The following is a 23351-nucleotide window of genomic DNA, read 5'->3' on the forward strand; positions in this document are numbered from 1 at the left end:
TCTTCTTTACATTTGGTTGGTTGGTTTTCAAGTTGCTCTTCATCACTTATATCAGAATGGGTTGCAGCCCAAAGCATCAATACAGTAAAATAATAACAATTTCAATAACAATTTAAAGCCAGTATTAGATGCAACCACAATTTAAAATGCAGCAAACTGGGACTAAGTTGTGACACTGCACCCAGTGTTAGAGCAACAAGAAGGGCCTTCCCTGCAGATCTCAGTACATCGGCAGGCATAAGGAGAAGTGCTCCTTCAAGTCCGTGGATCTTAAGTTGTTAAAGACATAATAAGTTACTATTAACTTCTCAAACTGGGGTCAGTCACAGACAGGTAACCCATGGAAATCCTGTAGCATCAGTCACTGGTGGAGGAAGAGGGAGGCGGGGGGAGCAGAATGTGGATTAACGTGGCAGGGGTTAATGTGACCCTTCATTGGTCTATGAAAGATCATAGTTGGCAAACCAGTGTGGCTGGAATAGACACTAAATGACAGTGACACCACTTTGGCTTCCAGTAACAATGCCTGAACAAGGAAAACACCAAAGCTATGTGTTTGCTCCTTCAACAGACAAGACCTCTGTTTTGTCAAGATTTAGTCTCACCTGATTGCACCTCATGTTCTAATTTAAATGTATCTTAAATATTTTTCCCAATATGTGTCAATTTCCCTTTTACAGATTAAATCAACTGAAGGAAGCTATGGTTTCGGCTTGGAAGACAAAAACAAAGTGCCAATTATTAAAATAGTGGAGAAGGGATCAAATGCTGAGGTAATACATGATTATTTTACTTCACAGATATTCCTGTCTGCAAATATATTTTTAAAACTTAGAAAACTCCTAGTGCGGTTCCCCACTTGTGAATTGTTTGTATGAAGTTTATAGGTAGCCAGAGCTCAAATTTCCCAGAATGTGGGTTTTGCTACACTGGAATCGTTGGAAGGAAGGAAAGGGATCATGAGTTGTTGACTATGCTGCTGGAGATGATGAGCTGGCACAGGGAGCAAGCCTTTGTAGGAGGAATTTCTCATGGGGATATGTTAAAGTGGAGCTGGTATAGAACTGCTGCAAAGAGGTGGTCAGGTTTTTTGGTTGGAGAGTCACAGGAAATATTCTTACAAAGATATATTCTTACAAAGTCTGAGCAACTCTGTTTTAGCACAAGAAACATACCTGTGCAGGACGAGCCTAACTATATATGTCTACTCAAAAGTAAGCTCAATTGACTTTTGTTGGTCTTACTTTCAGATAAGTGGGTACAGGACTACAAAGTTGGCTCTACACAGTTCTTTGTCATTTCATAAGTCAGGGAACAATCTCGGAAGAGAAACAGGTTATTGGTGATAAGGTTGTCAATACAAGGTTGTTATTCTGCCTTCATTCAAACGCTTAACTTTTGAATAAACTGAGAAATATTCCCTGAGTAGTTCCATTTATTACAGAGCCTTGCAGCTGTATGCACTTTCTTTGCAAGATGAAACTGACTGGATGTGAATGGCTTCTGTAATATAGCAGTTCAGGTTTTCAGTCTAAATAATTAATATTTTGAAGGTACTGTTGGGCTTCTGTATGTTTCTGAGCTGTATCCACAAACCTAAATATTCAGTAAGTTCTGTGCTTTCAAATGCATATCTCCATGAAGCAAAGTGGTTTTCGATAAATGGAGAAAAAGGTGAGTCAAGATAGATAAAATGGAATAATTTAAACTTTTTGGTCACTACTGTCAAGGCTGCATAAATATTATAATTAACAAAGTGAAGCTTCCAGTAATTCTAAATTTACAAAACAGAGATGTTTCTTTGACCTCCCAAAATAATGTGGATTGTGTAGATTTCACAGCTGTGGGCATACTCTCACATGGCAAGCATTTCAGCATCTTCCTTTGTGTACAGGAAATTAGTACATCACTAGTTCTGTTAAAACAATTGTGCATGTCTTATCTTTTCTTATCTAGATGGCAGGTCTGGAAGTTGGGAAAAAGATCTTTGCCATTAATGGTGACCTAGTTTTTCTGAGACCCTTCAGTGAAGTGGATAACTTTCTGAAAGCATGTTTAAGCAGCAGAAAGCCCCTCAGGGTGCTTGTGAACACAAAACCCAGGGAGTAAGTTGTTACTTTGGTTTGGTCAATTATGAAGAGGGTGTGTTGCAAAGGCATGCAGATACAAAAGGAAAGAGGAAACACTCTTTTGCCAAATTTTAATGATCAGAATAGGGGGTAAAGGACTTACAAGAATTTAAGTAATTTAAATTATTTGTATATAGAGTAAGGAATATCTAGTGTTGTTGATAATGATAATGATGAGACTATGAATCTATAATAAATAACAATGTATCAATATATCAGAAAATGTGATTTAAGTATCTCTTTCTGTTACTTTTTAACATTTTGTCAACACCAAATAAATATTCAATAGCTTAAACACGTGAAGAGGGCGTTTTCTGGAATAAGCAGTGTTCCATGATTATTAGGGAAGTTTTTAATGTTTGAAGTTTTATTCTGTTTTTAGTCCTCTGTTGGGAGCTGCCCAGAGTGGCTGGGAAACCCAGCCAGATGGGTGGGGTATAATTATTATTATTATTATTATTATTATTATTATTATTATTATTATCATCAGTGCTTATTTCCCCTTCTCAAAAGCTAAGCTTAATGTGTAATTCATTGTTTGAGAATTTAGTAGAATTTTAAATAATAATAACAATAGTTTTATTATTAGTAAATTGCTATATTCTGTGTGGGGACGCAGGTGGCGCTGTGGGTTAAAGCCTCAGCGCCTAGGGCTTGCCGATCGAAAGGTCGGCGGTTCGAATCCCTGCGGCGGGGTGCGCTCCCGCTGCTCGGTCCCAGTGCCTGCCAACCTAGCAGTTCGAAAGCACCTCCGGGTGCAAGTAGATAAATAGGGACCGCTTACCAGCGGGAAGGTAAACGGCGTTTCCGTGTGCGGCTCTGGCTCGCCAGAGCAGCTTTGTCACGCTGGCCACGTGACCCGGAAGTGTCTCCGGACAGCGCTGGCCCCTGGCCTCTTAAGTGAGATGGGCGCACAACCCCAGAGTCTGTCAAGACTGGCCCGTACGGGCAGGGGTACCTTTACCTTTACCTTTATATTCTGTGTAAAAATTGATAAATGTAATAAGCACACTGGTTTTGGATCTTCCACCCTGATGTTTCTCTTGCACTCAGGACAGTGAAGATCCCCGACTCTGTGGATGGCCTTGGATTCCAAATACGAGGCTTTGGTCCTTCTGTTGTCCATGCTGTTGGAAGAGGTAGGCAGAGGGATTTAAGTGGATTGTAGTTGTGAATATCTTTTCCAAATAAAACCATCCCCACAAATATAGAAAGCTGTAGATGGAATTACTTTAGATATATATGGCTGAGTCATATGATCAATACTTGATGGGTATTTGCTTTGATAGTTGTTCTAGGTACTTTCAAGAATGTATAACTTGCTGTTAAAATGGAACACACAAGATGAAATGGTTAAATCGGCTATGACAAAGTGGGCACAGGATATTGGGTACAACATTATGTTTGAGGACTGGGAAAGGTTGTGGACCACTGGGTTGAACTTCACTGCATGTAATGCTTTGAAGGAAAATGTAATGAAAATGATATATAGATGGTACATGACCCCAGTTAAACTTGCCAAAATATACCATTTGTCTGATAATAAATGCTGGAAATGTAAAGGAAATGAAGGAACATTCTTTCACCTCTGGTGGACGTGCCCTAGAGTGAAGGCCTTCTGGGAAATGATATATAATGAGTTGAAAAAGGTATTTAAGTATACTTTCCCTAAGAAACCAGAGGCCTTCCTCCTGGGTATTGTCGGCCAGAGGGTGATAAAGAAGGACAGAACTTTTTTCCTGTATGCAACAACGGCAGCAAGGATACTCATCGCTAAGCACTGGAAAACCCAAGATCTACCCACACTGGAAGAATGGCAGATGCAACTGATAGACTATATGGAATTGGCTGAGATGACCGGCAGAATTCGAGACCTGGGAGAGGAGAGGGTTGAAGAAGACTGGAAGAAATTTAGGATTTATTTACAAAAACACTGTAATTTGGTTGAATGTTAAGAAGGATGCCAGATCATAAATAATTGAGCACCATTAAATTAGACGTAATTTGGATGATAAATGAGATTGAGGAAAATATAAACTTTTTGGAGAATTATTAGACTAAATTAAATGAATGAGACTCAAGAATGTAAACAAGTTGATAAATTGCTGGAAAAAGTTTTACAATGATGCAAGTAGGAGCGGGAGACGTGAGGGAGTCCAAAGAAGCTTTGAAAATATGCTATGTTACATGTCATATTGTTTATTACTTTTGCATTTTTGTATTTAAAAAAATCTCAATAAATATTTATAAAAAAAAAATGATAGTTGTTCTATGAATAGTAGTGATGAAAGAAGGTTATAGTGGTTTTCACACACCATATTAAACCATAGCTACTGTTTAACTATGGTTTTAACATGCATGAGCAGCACACTGGTGCATGCTGCTCAGAAGTCCCTGCTATGCTCCTCTCTGCTTTTGGCAACACTATAAGCACGTCATCTGAACCCAGGCTCACTGTTTGTTTCCCAGCAACGATCTATGAACAATAAGCCAACATTGATGAGCTTTTTTAGATCATAGGTGGGACAAACATGGTATTTCTCTATATTCTGCTGAGCTGCCATGATTAGCCTTTGAGCCCTGTGACTTTCACTGTCTCTGACTCCTTCGTGAGGTCAGGACAGATAAACATACCTGCATACTCGAATTAAGGTTTTCCAGTAAACACGTTCCAGATTGACATGTTTAGGATTAGGATAGATATAAATAAATGGGCAAAAGGGGCAGCAACAACAAAATACCAGTATACATCTAAGTACAAGTGGTGCTGTTGTGTGTAAATTCATCATTGAATGCATGGTCACCATTGTTTGTCAGTTTTATTGACCTGCTTTATTGGCTACTAATTCCAGAGGTGTCCAGTTCCCACCAAGCTGATAACCTTATCAAAATAGATCACACCAACAATTTATAGGACGTGGGATTCTCATGTAAATCACCTTGTACATATTCTGTTGAATCACAGTGTTGGTTTAATTTAACATTTTCTTGAATAAACAAGCAACTATAAAACCAAACTTTTTTTTCCCTAAGAAGGAAATTTCTAACTTGGCAATTTTTCTAACTGTTTTCAAGGAACTGTAGCAGCAGCTGCTGGCCTCCACCCTGGACAGTGCATAATTAAAGTGAATGGGATTAATGTCAGCAAAGAAACTCATGCAAGTGTTATTGCCCATGTCACAGCCTGCAGGAAATACAGACGTCCAATGCATGTAAAGATGGTGCTTACTTATTTATTGTTAATGCTACTTAAACAAAAAATACAGCTCGCTTCCATTCCTTGGCAAATGAACGTTAAAAATATATAATAGTCAATTATTCCAAAGCTGTTGTCTAATCTAATTCGAACCACACATTAGAACTGAGTTCTCCTGAAATCAAAGGGGACCCACTTTTAAATAAAAGTTTTGGAACAGGATGTAGGGAGATTATTGTGAATGCTTTACTCCTTTCCAGCATTGAGGGAAGATTATCTACAGCCGAAACCAGCACATGCAGGGTGAAAAACTGAACTAAAAAAAGGCAAGGGATATAAAGAAATTTGACCTAGTGCTAAATATGCCCTCCAACAGCCTTTTAAGTAACCTTACCAAAGAAGGATTATTAGAGATAAGACAAAGGCTGGTCATAAAGCTCCAGTGAAGTGCAATAGCTTTCGTTTTAACGGTAGTTAAACAAAACTTATAGGGACGCGGGTGGCGCTGTGGGTAAAACCTCAGCGCCTAGGACTTGCCGATCGCATGGTCGGCAGTTCGAATCCCCGCGGCGGGATGAGCTCCCGTCGTTCAGTCCCAGCTCCTGCCCACCTAGCAGTTCAAAAGCACCCTTAAGTGCAAGTAGATAAATAGGTACCGCTTTATAGCGGGAAGGTAAACGACATTTCCGTGTGCTGCTCTGGTGCCAGTTCACTAGAGCAGCTTCGTCACGCTGGCCACATGACCCGGAAGTGTCTGCGGACAGCGCTGGCCCCCGGCCTCTAGAGTGACATGAGCGCACAGCCCTAGAGTCTGTCAAGACTGGCCCGTACGGGCAGGGGTACCTTTACCTTTACCTTTAATCAAAACTTATTGCACTTCTGAACAGCTTTATATTGGTAAAAAAATGACTATGGGTTATACTGATGATCTTGAGAATCCTACAACGGCACTGGTTCCCAGGGTTTTTTCTGAAGAACCAAATAAATATGTATCCAAACAGTCCTGCTTTGCTTTGGTGAATGTACCCTACAGACAAGATGTAATCAAATAAGTAATATTTAAATTTAATACTCTGATAGATTATCTTCTTTGTTTTCACTATTATATACGAATCTTCAGGAGATTTGTGTTGACAGTTTTGGCAACAGGGTGTTGTAAGATAAAGTAAAGATTTAAAACATACCATTTGTTATGATGCATCTTTTATAAAATATAAATGGAATTCCGATTTCAACCTCATCTGGTAAATAAAATGTATTTTGAATTCTTCGTGAATATAATTGCAATGATAGTGAAAGAGAAATAAGTTTAAGCTTATGGGAGCAATGTGCCAAAACTGTATTTTTTTGCTGTTCTTGCTTAACTTTCATTTCATCCGACACGTTTCCCTTTAGAGGCTATGTTTTCAATTCTATCAGAACACAAGCTATTTTTGTGGTTCATCCAGCTGCATTTAAGTGCTGGTGATATAAGCTTCTATGGGGGCTGTAATGTTTCAGTAACTTAGCATGAGATTGATTTCAAATATATTAAGTAAATTACTGGTAATTAACATTTTTTGGGATGGATTCAATTTTGATTGCCAGTCCAGCAAAGTTCTACATATCTGGGAACAAATTTTGAAGTAAAACAAATGCCGAAGTGAACTGGTCTTGCTACAGTCAATGTAATTTAAAACCATGCTTTCCTTTCTCTCACCTGTTAATTTTTGTGGTGAACACCCAGCAAGCAACAGCTTTCTATTATTTATTTAACATATTTGTATCATGATTTTCTTCCAAGTTGGGATTCAGGGCAATTTTCCACATTAAAAAAAATTATTAAATTATAAAATATAAAGTAATAAAAGCAAACTAGCTAAAAACAATAATTAAAATACATCAAAACATTTAAAACCAGCAAGTAAAATGGTTTGCCCTGAGAGCATCCCAGTGATCAGCATTGTCTTTGCCTTAATTTTCAGAGGCTTGTCTGAATCAGCCTTCCCATAAAATAATAACAATGAAGGAACTAATCTAACCTTTCTTGGGAGGGAATTCCACAACAAGAATATATTCTGCACATATTTGCCCTCTTTTGAGTTTCTCTCTCACACAAAAAGGATGTGTGTGCTTAGGGGACTTAAAAATGTAAAATACCAAATCGCCTTTTTGGTTCATCTAAAATAAAAACACAGTTTCTCTGGCAAAGCTAATATGAATTAGTGTGTGTGTGTAAAAACTTTCATAACTGTTAATTCCTTTCCTACAGCAAGATTCTATTCAGTGGGTATATAACAGTATTGAGAGTGCCCAGGAAGATCTTCAAAGAGCAAATTCCAAACCCTTGGGGGAAGATGGAGGAGATGCCTTTGACTGCAAAGTAGAAGGTAGGATTATTTGTTTCTTAATTATTAAGCAAAATAAAGGTGAGCTTTGGATGTTTCACCTGTTCGTATAATACAATTCAAAGCATAAGATAAAGTGCAGTTATTGCTTGATGGCATGGTTTTATTAGCTATTACATATCTGCTGTCATAGTATATTTTTATCTTGTAAATGCAATACAGAAGATTCCCTAACCCTGGATTTAAGCATGCTTATTTTCATATTGGATTGTGCCCACAGAATAACAGCAAGGCATACTCATATTTTGGTTGTCTGTTACTGTGATTACAGCTTTGATTTGCAGATAATATTTTTAAAATCCCTTTACAGAGAGACACAGTATCTGCACTACAATCTCTTTCACCTGACTCACCCTGTTCAATCATTAACAAAACGAAATAGGTGTTTATTTAGTAAATTAGTTAATTTAGGCATATTAGTTAGTTTAGTAAGCATAATAGGATTCAAAACAATTTGATTTTTAAATTTGTTTTCAGAAGTAATTGACAAATTTAATACTATGGCAATAATTGATGGACGGAAGGACCATGTCAGTCTAACTGTTGATAATGTTCACCTGGAATATGGTGTAGTTTATGAGTATGACAGCACGGCGGGAATAAAATGCCATGTTTTGGAAAAGATGATTGAACCAAAGGGCTTTTTCAGCTTGACTGCAAAGGTATGAAACGTAAAATATTTATTTGTTTAGTTCTTCATTGTTCCATTGATCACTGAAGCAGCACACCCTATTTATGAATATGATTTATGGATATGATTATTGTAATTTAATTTCAAGTGTATTCTTTGCCAGTGACCTGTGTCCTGTTGATGGTCATGAATTGTGGTCATTCACCCAGAAAGAAAATTAAGTCGTAGTGTAGTCATAAATTGAGCTTCTAAACTCAAAACAACAAATGCTGAAGAAGTTTTTCCAGAAATCCATTTATTGAATTATTGTATATTCATGTTGCCTTTTGAGCAAACAGCACAAAACCATTCACACAGAAATATTAACTAATAATTATAAATTAAACTATAAATTAAACTAATTATAAATTAAAACTATGTAATAAATGAGGAAATACAAAATACAAGGAGGGAGAAAAAGCCCTGTGGCATGACAGCTAATTAACTGAAGTCATAATGTTCCAGGAATACTCTGCCCATGTTTTTTGTTATGAAACATCACTCAGATACCAGGCCAGACCCTGTAAAAAAAGCCTTTTGCATTCTGGGTGAAGAAGTGAGTTGATTTTTTCCTGGAACTAGGTGCACAAGGCACCTAGTTATGCTGACTGGCCCAAGGCCACCCAGTGAAAGCCATCAATAGGAAGGGAGAAGGTATACCCACCTCTGCTGTACCCCTTGAACCAGAGGATTGCTTGGTAAGTCACCTTGTAGCAAATAGAAGTAATATGGAACAAGGGAAGGGTAGCTGTGTTTGAGTGTTGGATATAGTAATCCTCGTAGATTTCTTTTCTCCAAAGCTATGAAGCCTAATTAATAAGCAGCTTAATTTTTTAAAAAATAGGAAACCATATAGCAATGCAATATTTTAGAGCTGCTAAAAATATAATAATTTGAAAATCAAGAACAGGTGCAGAAGTCATAGTAATGATTTAACCGCAGACTTTGTAGTTATAACCAAGGGATTACGTTTGCAGGTATGTTTTGCATTATTAATTAAACCTGCAGAAAATTAAATTCTTACAAGCAATTAGAAACCTTTAATTAATGTGCTGATTCAGAAAGTAAGAGTTTAAAAGCTTTCTGTCTATAACATGAACTAACTTCTTCAGTTCTAGGGCAACTATAATAATTTATAACTATAATTAAAATGTGTGCAAAAATTGGGTGATTAGTAAATTCCCAATTCCTTTGACTTTTACCAAATTCCAAACAAAAAATTAATAAAAGATTATTATTTCACATAGAATAAATTAATTTATCAGGCCTTTTGATTTTGCATATTTTGCAGTTGTAGGATCTGGAGTCTGTATCCTGGATCTGTTTTCCTCTAAATAATATTGCCAAGTTATTGTGAAGGGAGGATGGATTAATGACAGCCAATGGGCTTTGCAAGCCTCTACTCTACAATTAAAACCTCTGTTCAGGATTGCGGAAGGAGGTTTAAAAATTCACCTTTCCTTTGACATGTTCTCTTTTATTTATAATTGTAACGAGCTGGGGGGGGGTTGTTTTAAACAATACAAATATGACAAGGGCAGGGTGTTAAGGTAATCAGGTTCCAGCTCACAGGAATAAAGGAATTGAGAGGAGGAGGAAGAAGAAGAAGAAGGAGGAAGAAGTGATAGCCAAGTTGACTAGTGCTTATGGAAGGCAGGTAAGGCATATGGAAAGTTGTATGGAAGTGAATTAAATAAATAAATAAATAAAATTGCAGCTCAGTATCTGAGAGCTATTGCTGACAAGCAGCATACTTAAATCTGAAAAGAAATATCCTCTGCAAGAACAAATGTTTATTGTCCTGCATTACTTGTTTGTTTACACTGATATCTAATGGCAGTCTTTTTAACACCAACACAATCCACCGCTTTTGTCTTACTCACAGATTCTCGAAGCTTTGGCAAAAAGTGATGAGCAATTTGTGCAAAACTGTAATAGTCTAAATAGTTTAAATGAAGTCATCCCCACTGAACTTCAGAGTAAATTCAGTGCTACTTGCAGTGAGAAAATTGAGCACATTTGCAGAAGAATCACTAGTTATAAAAAGGTAAGGAGCAAAAAAAAATTGGGGGGGGGGAATTTACTGACTTTGTTTAGAAATTAAAAATACTCAGCTGGAGCTAAATATGTGTAACTGAGATACTAGCTCTCCCACTGTTTACTCCTACCTACATTCCCCCCTCTCCTTCCTCTATTGTCTTCCTAGGTCAAATTCTATGTTAAATAAAAGGTCAGGCACCTGTCCACTTTGTGAGATGTCATGCACGTTAATGATGCTAAAGAAAAAGAAATAATCAGCCATAATACAGAAAAATATTTTATTATCTTGTTAACTATGCTGTTCCAAATGTTCATTTTATCCATTCCCCCTTTGAACAATGGATAGATAGGAGAGCAACTGTAGGAACCTGACCTGAAGGCCTAGTTAGATTTGCCAGGCCTCCCAGTTCTGCTCAACAGACTGTTTTGGGCTGACCACACTGACAGGTCATTCACCTGATGTAATAAGATGAAAGGCATGGACAAGTAAAGTTGTGGCTGCAAAGAAAGAACCAGGAACCCAAGAATGTCCTTATGAAAGTTCCATTGCAGCCATGGCTTCTATTTGCTGCTGTTTAGTTAGTGCCGAATGCCAGTCCTGCTGCTTTCAGGCAGAAGTGGATCCATTTGGGAGCTCCTGTCTGGAGCTCCTGAGTGGGCTGATCCCTGCTGACTGGGTCCAAAACCAGTGCAGCTTGCATTTGGCGTCAAATCTAAACAGTGCTGAAAGCATGCCGCTCAAATGCGGCCTGTAGAAGGTTGGCCGCTATTTGACCCAGCCCTCTGGCCGAAAGGGGTTTCCCCACCCCTGCCCTAGTGATCCTTTATTTTGCTTGCATTTCACAAGAATTATACACGCATTAGAGTTTTACATTTGTACTTTGAAACTGGGTCTTTTGCTTTATGGACTGAAATGATATTTCTAAACTGGAACCTGGCAAGCAAATGTTTGCAATTTGCAAGTGTGGAGAGAGAGGGGGGGCGGGGGGAAGAGAGAGAGAGAGAGAGAGAGAGAGAGAGAGAGAGAGAGAGACTTTAACACTTCACCACTTTACTTTAGAATAAATGGTTCAAAAACGTTTCATGGTCTAAATAAATATAGCTAGCAATCCATTTATTAAACCCTGTCGGTCTGTCTATTCACCTTATTTCAACTTGACTGCCTTGGATGGGTATTTTAACTGCTCAGTCAGAAATTCAATGTAGCCAAATACATTATGCTTTTCATATTTCTTGCCTACTTTACAAGAATTTAAGGTGATGTGCAGTTTCGAGGATAAGAATAGCAAGATCATACTAGGTCAGGAGGAAGTACATTGGCACAACCACAAGGCGAAGGCGTATATAATTACTATACCTGATACATTATCTTATTATAAACCCACATATTCATCAACTTCTCAGATAAGACCTTTCCATAATCATGTTGCAAATTTGCCGTTTCAAAAATGTTTACTGCTCTTGATGGCTATTAGTAACCTGTTTCATTCCAAGAATAGCTATGCCTTTATTTTAGGGAGGTTAATGTAACCATAGTAACAAAAGTGTGCTGTTAGCTTCATTGTGAAAGTTTGAAATCTATAAACAGAAATGCAGTGGCTTCCTGCAGTGCTTATTATTATCTCATTATTTCTCAGAGAAGTTTTAAGGCCTGGGTAATAGTCGCCACTTTTTCCAACACATGCATGAAAAGAAATGTGGAACTTATTTTTGACTTAAGTTGTAACTAGCCATTTGGCACCTGTGGGAGACAATGTGTGGGAGATTTAAATGTGAAAAATGTACAGTCAAACCTCGGTTCTTGGACGGCTCCGATTTTGAATGTTTCGGCTCCCAAACGCCCAAAACCTGGAAGAAAACGCTCCAGTTTTTTAACATTCCTCGGAACTTGAACATCCGATGCAGCTTCCGCTTGAGTACAAGAAGCTCTTGCAACCAATTGGAAGCCACACCTCGGTTGTCAAACGTTTCGGAAGTCAAACTGTCTTCTGGAACGGATTATGTTCGACAACCAAGATTTAACTGTACTGCCTTACTTCATATTTAAGTGTCCTTGTGTCCTCCTTGTTCCAGTTTCACAAGTTTAAGTATAATATATCCATACAAACATACATGGATAGAAATATTATCAACATAGCATAGCAGAAATATTATCAACGCAGCACAGCATAAATTTCTTGTACAAGCTCAATAATCTGTTGATTTTATTCAAAACCGAAGCTGCACACAGGAACACAGATGTGTGTTTTTGTTTGTGGGTGTAGGAGTGCACTGTTCCTATTGATCTGTAAGAAAAAGTACCTATTTTGGTTAGAATTGCTGCTAAGACGCCTATCAATTAAAAGTCTGCATTCCTAGGCTATGCTATGTGGGTACCTAAATATCAATTGATTGGTCCCTAGGAGAGCCAGTTGGGGCTGCTTCAGCAATTACCTCCATGATATTCACATCAAGCCCCCTGTTTAAAAGATCCATTCTCCCTGAATGGTTTGTTTGTTGCTTGTTTTGCCTGTTGATTAATTTTTATCTTTCTACAAGTGATTTGATGGGTGGGGCAGAACTGTTCACTATTGCTTATTGGGAGGTAGAGGGCTGATGCAGTATGGAAATGCTCTGGCTTGGCTCTGGATTACAAACTAGCACAGCAATTCTACCCCACCCAGCGAATCACTTCTGACTTTATATAGCTGTTCTTTTCTTGTATTGATTTAACACTGATTATAAACTGCCTTATGGGGATTTTCCTGGAAAGGCAGGGAGCCAGTGTGGTGTAGTTAGAGTGTTGGACTAGGACAGGGGTCAAATTTCTGCTCAGCCATGAAAAGCTCCCTGAGTGACTGTGGGCCACAAGATTGTTGTAGGGATTAAATGAGGAGTGGGAGAACCAGATACGCCAACTTGATGTAGAGTAAAATAATAAAATAAAATAAAATAAAATAAAAACATCTAAATTAATGAAATAGGATAAGGATTCATTCTGTCTTAGGCTGCCACAGGATTGTTCATTTTGCTTTTAATTGCTTTTCAAACTATTGTTCCCATAGTCAGTAATTAGGATAGAAGTAGCACTTGGACTCACCTGAAATCATCTTCCTCTCTTTTCCAGTAAAAAGCAATATGAGGTTAGGCATGGACACAGAGAAGCAACATTGTTATATTTCAAGAAGTCAAACTTGAGTTCAGTTCCACCTATTAGGCTGGGGAATACTAAAGTGTGTGAGAGAGAATTTTCCTCATATCTGAAAAGTAAATAGAGCTAACTATATAACCTTTTAGTAGTTGCTAATATACTCTACCCTGCCACTGCAGTTTTCACGGGTGTTAAAAAACCGAGCTTGGCCTACCTTCAAGCAAGCAAAGTCAAAGATCTCACCACTGCACAGCAGTGACTTCTGCCCAACTAACTGCCATATCAACGTGATGGAAGTCTCATATCCTAAAACTTCAACGTCACTTGGCAGTGCTTTTGGTGTTCAGCTAGAGAGCAGAAAACATCTTTCCCATGAAAAAGAAAACAAACATGCTGACCAAGGTAAGTTTCAATATGAGCTCTAGCTATCTACCTTCCTCTACCTACCTGTCTGTCTGAAAACTACCCCTCAACATTTGAGCCCATGCTCAACATCAGCTGCAGCATTTTGCAGCAGCCAGGTAATCCCACATAGAGCATGTTCCAGGAATCAAGCCTTGAAGTTACCAATGCATGGATCACCATGGCCAGACCATCCCTGTCCCAAGCATGGCCATAGCTGACATATCAGCCACAGCTGGTAAAAGGCACTCCTAGCCACTCGTAAAAACCCAGTGACAGAAATGGATCCAGGAGCACCACCAAAGTCTGAGCCTGTTCTTTCAAAGGGAGTGCAACCCCACCCAGAACAGGCAACTGCCCCATCTTTCAGATATAGGAACTACTAATTTATGGCACCTTCATCTTCCCATGGTTCAAGCTCAGTTTATTGCCCCTCATCCAGTCCACTACTGCACACAAAACACAGTCCAGATTATGCACAGCTGCCCCCGACTCACATGTTATGGAGAAGTACAGCTGTGTGTCATCAGCACATTGACTTTGCCCCAAAACTCCTAATGACCACACTCAGTGATTTCATATAGATGTTAAACAGCACTGAGTACAAGACACGACATTGTGGTACACCATAGTGCAAAGACCATGTAGCTGAAACACAGTCTCCCAATGCTACTTTCTGGACATGATCCTCTAGGTAGCAGTGAAACCATTGCAAAACAGTGCCCTCAATACCGATCCCACACAGCTGATTCAGGAAGCTACCATAGTGTATGGTATCAAAAGCTGCCATTTCCTTAATCATTTTCTTTTCTGTTCCTAGCATAAAGCAAACTAAGAACCAGTTAGGCACTGGCAGATTTTGCCAAAATGTTTGATCCTTCAGTGCTTGGGCTATTTAAACAGACATTTTATAACCCTTGAATAACAGAACTAATGTTTCACTAGCAAGCAAACAATTTGCAAAAAAATGAATTAATTGTTATGCACAGTTGGATTTTAAATATCAAATTGTTCATGTGTTGAATGTGTAAAACTATTTTTTTAAACTCAGTGTGATTATTAACTGGATTCATGAAAAATGTATTATCTGCTATGGTTCAAAATAAGTGAGCTACAACCACAGAGACCAATATACCTGATAACCTACTTATGCATTCTATATTATTTCCTTCCTGCCCAGGTAAACTGAGTCCCATGGTTTATGTACAACATACAGTTACCACTATGGCAGCTCCATCGGGACACTCCTTGGGTCAACAAGATGGCCATGGTTTGAGGTATCTGTTAAAAGAAGAGGATCTGGAAACGCAAGATGTCTATCAGAAACTATTGTGCAAACTGCAAGCTGCACTAAAAGAGGTGGAAAACTGTGTTTCTCAAATAGATGAGTAAGTAAAACTTATGGAATGTAGGGATTTTGGACATTAAGACATAAATTTGCTTTTAAAGGAGCCCTTCCTAACATTGTAGTTTAGCCTATGTATTGGACTTTTCTGTGAGGGCTATAGTTCAGTGGTAGATTTCATTTGTGTGCTGCACATCCTGGGTTAAATACCTGCCATTTCATTCAAATATACAGTGGTACCTTGGGTTACATACGCTTCAGGCTACAGACTCCGCTAACCCAGAAATAGTGCTTCAGGTTAAGAACTTTGCTTCAGGATGAGAACAGCAGGAGGCCCCATTAGCTTAAGTGGTGCTTCAGGTTAAGTACAGTTTCAGGTTAAGTATGGACCTCCGGAACGAATTAAGTACTTAACCCGAGGTACCACTGTGTGTGTGTGTGTGTATGATTTTGGAAGCATGGCTGGAAAGTATCTCAGCCTGAGACCTTGGAGAGCTTCTTTAAGCTAGAATAGACAGAAGTGAGTTAGATGATCTGACTCATTGGCACATTCATATAAGTCAAGGAGTAAAAGGATAAAGGCCATTGGAACAATGCAGTTCCCTAAAATCAATATTAAATAATCAATATAAAATTGGCAGAAAATGATAGCAAAGAGTTTAAGGCGGGGTGGATTAAATCCTATTTATTTATTTCCAAGATGTACATACTGCTCAAATGACCTCTTTAAGCAGCTTACAATTTAAAATAATACAATGCGATACAATAAAAACCACAGCAAAATGTTACAGTATAAAATAACAAGAAAATAGAAAAAACAGAGGCTGGAATGGCCCAGCCATTAGGCAAAGTGAGGCAACCGCTTCAAGTGGCAGATGCTGGGGGATATTATTATTATTATTATTATTAGTAGTAGTAGTATTAGTATTATATTAATTACATTTGTATACTTCCCTATACCCATAGGTCTCAGGGTGGTTCACAACATAAAATCACAATATAAAGATGATAAATACATAATAGAAACAAGAAAGAGCCAATAATCTCCCCTCCCCCTTGCTGTTTCTCTTAAGCGCCTCAGCCATTCCCCTGAGTTGGGACAGGAGGATGTGGTGTGTCCTGCCCCCCAAAACCAGCTTTCTCGGATGTGGTGGTACACACTACCTCATCAGCAATGTTGAATTAAGATTCAGCTGCCAGTCCAGTTAACTTTTTTATCTGGAATGGAGAAGGGTGCCATACTGATCTTTGCCTCAAGCCAAAATATGTCTTCGGCCAGCCATGAATAGTAGCCATATCATTCCCCCCTCTCACACACTCCATAACCTCAACATCTTCCTGATGTTGAGGTTATGTTTAGTTAGTTTGGTTGGTTTAAACTAGCCTCCTAAAAGTCAGTGGTGACTGACTGACTTCCTTAGGTGAAAGGTTTCAGTGATAGCTGTCAGATATATGCATGCAGCAGCTAGGCCCTGTGACCAATAGCACTTTGAAGGACTGGGGCCTTCCTAAGTTTGTTTTGAAGAGGCAAGGTGCAGCCCAACAGGTGAGGTTGATTGGTAACTCACAGCACCTGGTGGCAAGAGCTGGGAAGGGATATAAGGCCAGAATTTCCCTTCAGCTCTTTGCCACAGCAACACGCTCCCTGCCTTTGGCTTCTTGCTTCCTGATCCTTGAACCTCGGCTTCTTGACTCCCTGCTTCTTGATCCTCGGACCCTTGACTTCTTGCTTCTTGATCCTCGGACCCTTGACTTTGTGCCTCCTTGCTTCCTGACCCTCGGATCCTTGGCTTCTTGACTCCTGGCTTCTGGACCCCTGTTCCTGCTACCACCTTGCTATCTTGCCCCTGGCCCTGAAATCCCCTTCCGGGACTTCAATCGCCCGTGAACTGGACCATGACAATAGCTCCTCTACTGAAAGAGTTTCATTTTAAATAAACACAACTTTCCCAATTAATCATAAATACTGGACCAGTGAAATTGCTTTTATAACCAAAATTGATGAACAAAAAGTCGAATGAACACATTCACTGACATATTTATGTACATCTTTTTCAAAGAGCTACAACACAATTTCAAATAATTTGTATTTTTTCCAGAGATGATAGATTGAACTGTTCACATTTCATTTATGAATACATACATTATAAAGCTGAAATATCACAGAATGAAATAGCCACAGAGTGAAACAGGGAAAAGTTGTTATAAATTCTTTAAAATCATCAATCTCTTTTGATCAGTATTTACATTTTCAGTCTCAGTTATTATTTCAGTAGCTTTTTTACTTGGTAACTCTCACTGTCATTTCTTTTCTGTTCTCGAGACTTATGTGATGTAGCACCAGTAACTTTCCTATTTTTTTCATGCTGGAGTAAAAATGATATAATTAAGAAAACATAAATTGTGTGAGTCACATAGTTGCAAATGTTGACAATACACAAGAGAATCTTACATAAAGTATTTATATTGTAAAAGAATTCTGTATAAAGTGAACCAGTAGAAAATCCTATTTAAGATGAACAGATTGAACAAAGGGTATAAACTTTTTAATACTTAGAATTGTCAGGCTTCTTATCACTATTCCTTATGGGCTTATAGGCTGCCAGCATTTAATTGTTCTGAAAGAAAGCAGTTTTGTACAGGAAACAGGATACCCAGAAGCCTATTTTTAAATCTCAGTGGAAGAATAGGAAAAAATGAGGCCAGGATTGTCTGGCTGTCAGTATCAATTTACACAATGTCTAGTTTCTGGAGTTCTATCACACCCTAGTATCATTAGGCCAATATATACAGGATGCACAAGGTCCCAGGGACCTCTCCAAAAGAGAGCAACTAGCAACCAGAGCAGGCAATACTTAGTCATCCTATTTTACATCCTATTTGTGCTCTGTTTCTGCTGTAAGTAGAATAATGTAAGTACTTCTTACATTATTTGTAAGAAGTACTTGATTCCTCCCTGCCCCAGAGTAGTACTTGGCAGAAATGATTATTTCCAATAAATTTTATTGCCCATCATGCAAGAGTTTTGTGATTAAATACTAAAATTTGTACGGATGCATAATAAGATGCATAGCTACATTTCTGCTAATAAGAATAACACTTACATTGCCCCTGGGCTATTTCCTATTGCTGCTTTATGCGAAATGGTGATGAACATTCCTTTCCTGCTACTGATGCCAATACTGTAAAATTTGAATGTAGCAGCTGAGTGCTTGGAAGGCTTGAGTGCTGCTGTTTATGCTTCCACCTTTTGAGTTTGATAAGTTTGTTTCTAGATTTCATGCATTGTTTAATCACCTTAGATGGAAAGATGTAGCAGTGCACCTTAATGTATATATTGCTAAGCCCCTAAATTATGGCAAAATTGTATGCCTTTCATTTAATTTAGAATAATATCTGTTTGTATTTATTATGAATGCACAATTTCCTTTTGTGGTATGTCACTAAGCAGCTGAGGCACACACACCCATTGGGTTGTAAGAATACTCATTGGATTGTGTCTCTGTTCTCACATAATCATACTAATCACATTTACTAAAATTAGTTTATCCTAGAAATTATTGTACCTTGGTCCTCTGATTCTATATTGATACACTAAGGAAACAATCCTATGCACAAGAAGCTGGCATAAAGCAAGATGATGTAAATTAAGCTGGCACAGAGTCACACCAGATCCAACTTCCATTCAGCAGGGAGACGAGTGCTGCCTAAGTCTGGCAGAGGGAAAATAAGCCTTTAGAATAGTGTTGAGTTACACCACCCTTTCTGTCAGCTTGATTTATGCCAGGTTGTCAGGACACATGATCAAATTGAACAGACTTCGAAAGCAGCCTATACCCCCGCCCTTGGCCCACCCACACTATGCCCCTGGCCACTTTTTCCAGTGTTTACACCACCTTATGATCTGCTGGGCTCAGCTCAGCCAGCTGTGTGGGGATGGGGCAGATACACCCGCAGCTCTCTGGCTGAGCTGAGAATGAGGGAGTCAAGCTGGCATAGCCCAGCTGCACCAAGAACCGCCTAACTCAGCTGCAGATCTGCTGGAGCCTCACCTGCTCATCCAGGTACACAATTACTCCCAAAGCTTCTATAAGATGGGCTAACCTAACAATGATTTGGACAGAGTGGTTCCTGTCTTAAGTTAGGTGTGCTTGATTAGATATGATGTGAGCTAAGCCATACTGATTATTATTATTTATATCTTATAATTCTGCTGAATTTTAGGACAGTACCATGTCCATTTTGGCACATGCTAGTATTCATACTGTATTTGTAGCATTACTGTTATTTAAAATAAAAACAATCCTTACTAACAGTAGCTGAATTTATCCCATTTCAGCCTCCTTTCTTCAATAACATACTCTCCACAATCAGAACGGAAAAACCACGAGCCATTAACACCAACAGACAGTGATAGTGAAAAAGGAGAACGAAATGGGAAAAAGGTCTGTTTCAGTGTAGCAGCTGATGAACAGGAAGATTCTGGCCATGACACCATTAGCAACCGGGATTCATACAGGTAAACTCTTACCTCCATCAAGGATAAGAGAATAATGAATGAATCATGTCTTCAGTTGTTGCTGCATATAAAGCTATTCAAACATTTTGCTGTTACTTAAAAACTTTGTATGGTTAAAATAACACTTAATAAAAAAGATGTGTTATAGTGTTATAATTAACAGACATTTGATTTGTTTATTTCAAAGGACTGAAGCTCACTTAGCTTAAACTCTGCCTTTGGTATTACTCTGTTCAATTTTAAAATGTTGAGCTTTCTTGCTCACAAAATGTACAGCCTGGATAATTTAGGTTAGGAACTGTAAAGAGGTGCTTGGTCAAGAGAAAAAGATGGAAAAGCTACTGTTTAAATGTAAATGTTCCAAGACGATTTATAATGTGTGTTTTCTTTTCCCTATTCAGTGATTGCAACAGCAACAGAAATTCTAGTGCATCTTTCACCAGTATTTCCAGTAGCCAATGCAGTTCCTTCTTTCACAGTGATGAAATGGATTCAGGTAATTCTGTTACCCCTACCCGCACCAAATGTACTTTGCTAGAGGAAATTGTATGAGATTTGTTAACTAGATGGGTTTGTCTACTTCCCTTCTGAGGTACGTGAAAGGAATGTTTGTCTTCCTTTTGCTTTAATGCATGCTTCAGTTAGCTCTACAGATGCTTCAACTTCTGATGCAAATAAAGTGAATCTGTAAGAAGTGTTGTCCTTTGATCTTGCAAAATACTTTATGTGAAAATTAGGCTGGGTGCAAGAATCATCTTAATCTCCTCACAAATGGCTTGGGAACAGAGAACAAAGAGCAAAGGCCAGTGTTGTCAGTGCAAAGCTCCTGATTCAGTGATGAGGGCAACCTCAATTCCCTGTGCTTCAAACAAAGTTAGTTAGATGCTGAGAATTCAACATTTCCAACACTCAAACATGGAACAGTCATACAACGCTTTAACACCTGACAGCAATGCTTTGCCATTTCAGGATTTTTTCTTCTTCTTTCTTAAATCAAACAAACAACTCCTCTTTGTTTCTTCTGCCAGGCGACTGAAATACTCAGTCATTACTAGTTAAAAGTGAAAGACGCTGAGAAACAGCAAGTTTTACCACCTTCCCCCATGAAGCCCTGACATTTTAGGAACTGGGGTGAGGAATGAAATGGATTAGATAGGCTGCAGTGAGCATCAATAAAACTGTGAGGAAAGCTAAAAGGAAAGCAGCTATAGTAGGAAAAGGAATGAGATGGTCATTTCACCTTTGGAATATCCTGTTCTGGAAGCAGAAGCAGTGCCATCACATATGGCAGCAATATTAGACCCCTTTTCTGTGCAACAAAGTGATCCACGTGTAAGGTTTGTACAGTTAAATTCAAAAGCTCATAAGAATTTCAAATATTGTTTTAATAGGTGATGAACTTCCTTTAAGTATACGCATCTCTCATGACAAGCAGGATAAACTCCATGGTTGTCTGGAACATCTTTTTGGTCAGGTATTCAATTATTACCATCTATGATTCTATGACCTTTTTGTGGTGCAAAAACAGTGCTATCTTCTAATAAAATGAGACTATACAGGGATGCATTGTGAAAATTATCTGAAGCAATTTCCCCTCTCTTTCTGGCTTGCATCGTTATTTCAAATGCTGTGCCTTAGATATTTATTCTTCTCTAGAATGTATTCTTAGACATGAGCCTGCTTTGCATGCAAAAGGTCCTTGGTTCAATCCCTAGCATCTCTAGGTAGGGCTGGGAAAAGACCTTAGTCTTGAAATCCTAGAGGGTCCCTGCCAGTCCAGCTAGTTGCACCAATGTGGTCTGACTTAGTACATGTCCCCAGGAAACCTAATACCAGCCCCTGGCCTCTGTGCAATTCTTTAAAGTTAAAAGCAAACATGGAGTATGGGGTCAGATTACAACTGTAGCACTGGCCGAGAGGAATTTCACCCTTTCCATACTCATATTCCTGATCTTACGGCAAAGCTTCTGTTTGTCCCAAAAGGAAAACTTGCGCCTACCTTTTGTGTTTGTCTCGATGGATCCAACATAAACTTTACAAAAAGCTAGTTACGTTTTCACCATTCAATTGCTTTTCAACTCTACAGGTAGATTCGATTATCAATCTACTGAAAGGACCAGCAGTGGCAAGAGCTTTTGAGCAGACAAAGTTCTTCACACCAGGTCGAAGCTTGCAAGGTAATATTCAAACCTAAGTATGGCAGTCAATGGGCTTTCAAACAGAAACAGAAGATAGATACACCTGTTAATATGGCACTGGAGTTAAAAAAAAACACGAATAATATTTTTTAATATGAAAGGGTTCTATTCTGTCACATGAAACAGCCTGAATTTCAAGATATTTCTCTGAGACTGTCCTCTGTGTTCTGCTTACTGTGTTAGGAGAGTGATAACTAGGGAAAGGACCTTCCCTGTTTTTGAATGCTCTCGCCAAGAACGCTCACATGGCAATGCTTTTATTTGTCCAACCATTTTTATACAACATCTTAAACAATGTAATAACTGTCAATTAGTAATCTTTTAGAACTGGTGTTTTAATTGTTTTATTGAGATTGTGTTCACACTTATTTATTATTGTGTTTTATACATTTACATTGTAAGCCATTCTGAAAGACTGAAGAGCAGGCTATAAATATTTATAGTAAAACAAATAAGCCTACAAATAAAATTCTGGCTTGTGTAAACCTTAATTTGCCCCCAATCAGAATTAGCAACAGAGTTCAAAATATGATTTTCATGAGATCTGGGGTGCCTAAGGGGAAATAGGGCACATACGACCCATTTCATATATTGTTGGTTAATATCATGGTTTGATTGCTGTGTCTGGAAGTTATATAAGAGTGTCAGAGCAGGTGGCCTATTAACCTTTTTGGACTTATTTGCAAACCTCATGTTCTTATGAGGAGTCTAACCTATTTTTTTACTGAACAGCATTTCTAAAACATGTTGGTTATTATGTTAGTTGTTATCTGGAAAATATATTATGAAGTGTTGCATTCTATTTATGCCCAATTAAATTAGTGCTGGTGTTGAATGAAAATGTTTATTCAGAGATTTAAATACAACAAGTCTTTACTCAAGGAAATGAATCTGAAGGCTCACCTTCAATATTTAAGTTCACTAAACTTATGGAGCAAAATGAAATTATAACAAATTAAAGAAGTAATTTTGCTTTTGAACAGAGTTTCAGCAAGAGATTGGACCTAAACTCAGCTGCCCAAAGAGATTGAGACTTCACATCAAACAAGACCCCTGGAATCTCCCTAGCAGTGTCCAAAACCTTTCCCAAAACATCAGAAAACTTGTTGAAGGTAACTCATTTATCATAGGTAGTTTTGTCATACTTCTGAGATAGAGCTTGTGAGATTTATTGAATCTTTCAAGGAATAATGTATATTCCAAAACAATACCAGTAGCCTGACTAGCTGAGTCAATGGAGACTAATGTTGCTAATGGGAGACCCTAGACCTGTGTTCAGAAATTGGAGTCGTCATTGCCTTCTTTGATGTAATGTGGAGAATTCATGAGCTATGA

The 23351-nt window shown here is 38.4% G+C and overlaps 1 protein-coding gene and 1 long non-coding RNA gene across 7 annotated transcripts in view; one reads left to right on the forward strand and one right to left on the reverse strand.

Moving 5' to 3' along the window:
* The window catches only part of PREX2 (phosphatidylinositol-3,4,5-trisphosphate dependent Rac exchange factor 2), a 104962-nt gene that overhangs the window by 59555 nt on the left and 22056 nt on the right, over nt 1-23351 (forward strand). For 3 of the 4 annotated variants that reach the window (XM_079983029.1, XM_079983030.1, XM_079983027.1), the window contains exons 17-30: nt 681-773; nt 1957-2105; nt 3183-3268; nt 5205-5350; nt 7577-7694; nt 8190-8374; nt 10268-10429; nt 13732-13954; nt 15135-15342; nt 19639-19818; nt 20220-20314; nt 21210-21292; nt 21905-21995; nt 23000-23128. In XM_079983029.1, coding sequence (XP_079839155.1) covers nt 681-773; nt 1957-2105; nt 3183-3268; nt 5205-5350; nt 7577-7694; nt 8190-8374; nt 10268-10429; nt 13732-13954; nt 15135-15342; nt 19639-19818; nt 20220-20314; nt 21210-21292; nt 21905-21995; nt 23000-23128 — 1948 coding nt within the window. The remainder of the gene's footprint in view (nt 1-680; nt 774-1956; nt 2106-3182; nt 3269-5204; nt 5351-7576; nt 7695-8189; nt 8375-10267; nt 10430-13731; nt 13955-15134; nt 15343-19638; nt 19819-20219; nt 20315-21209; nt 21293-21904; nt 21996-22999; nt 23129-23351) is intronic. The other variant, XM_079983028.1, reaches the window with a different exon arrangement.
* Nucleotides 1-23351, reverse strand: part of LOC307219770 — a 78983-nt gene that overhangs the window by 15488 nt on the left and 40144 nt on the right. The window lies entirely within an intron of this gene.

Source organism: Podarcis cretensis, assembly GCF_951804945.1.
Source record: "Podarcis cretensis genome assembly, chromosome: 7".
NCBI lineage: Eukaryota > Metazoa > Chordata > Lepidosauria > Squamata > Lacertidae > Podarcis > Podarcis cretensis.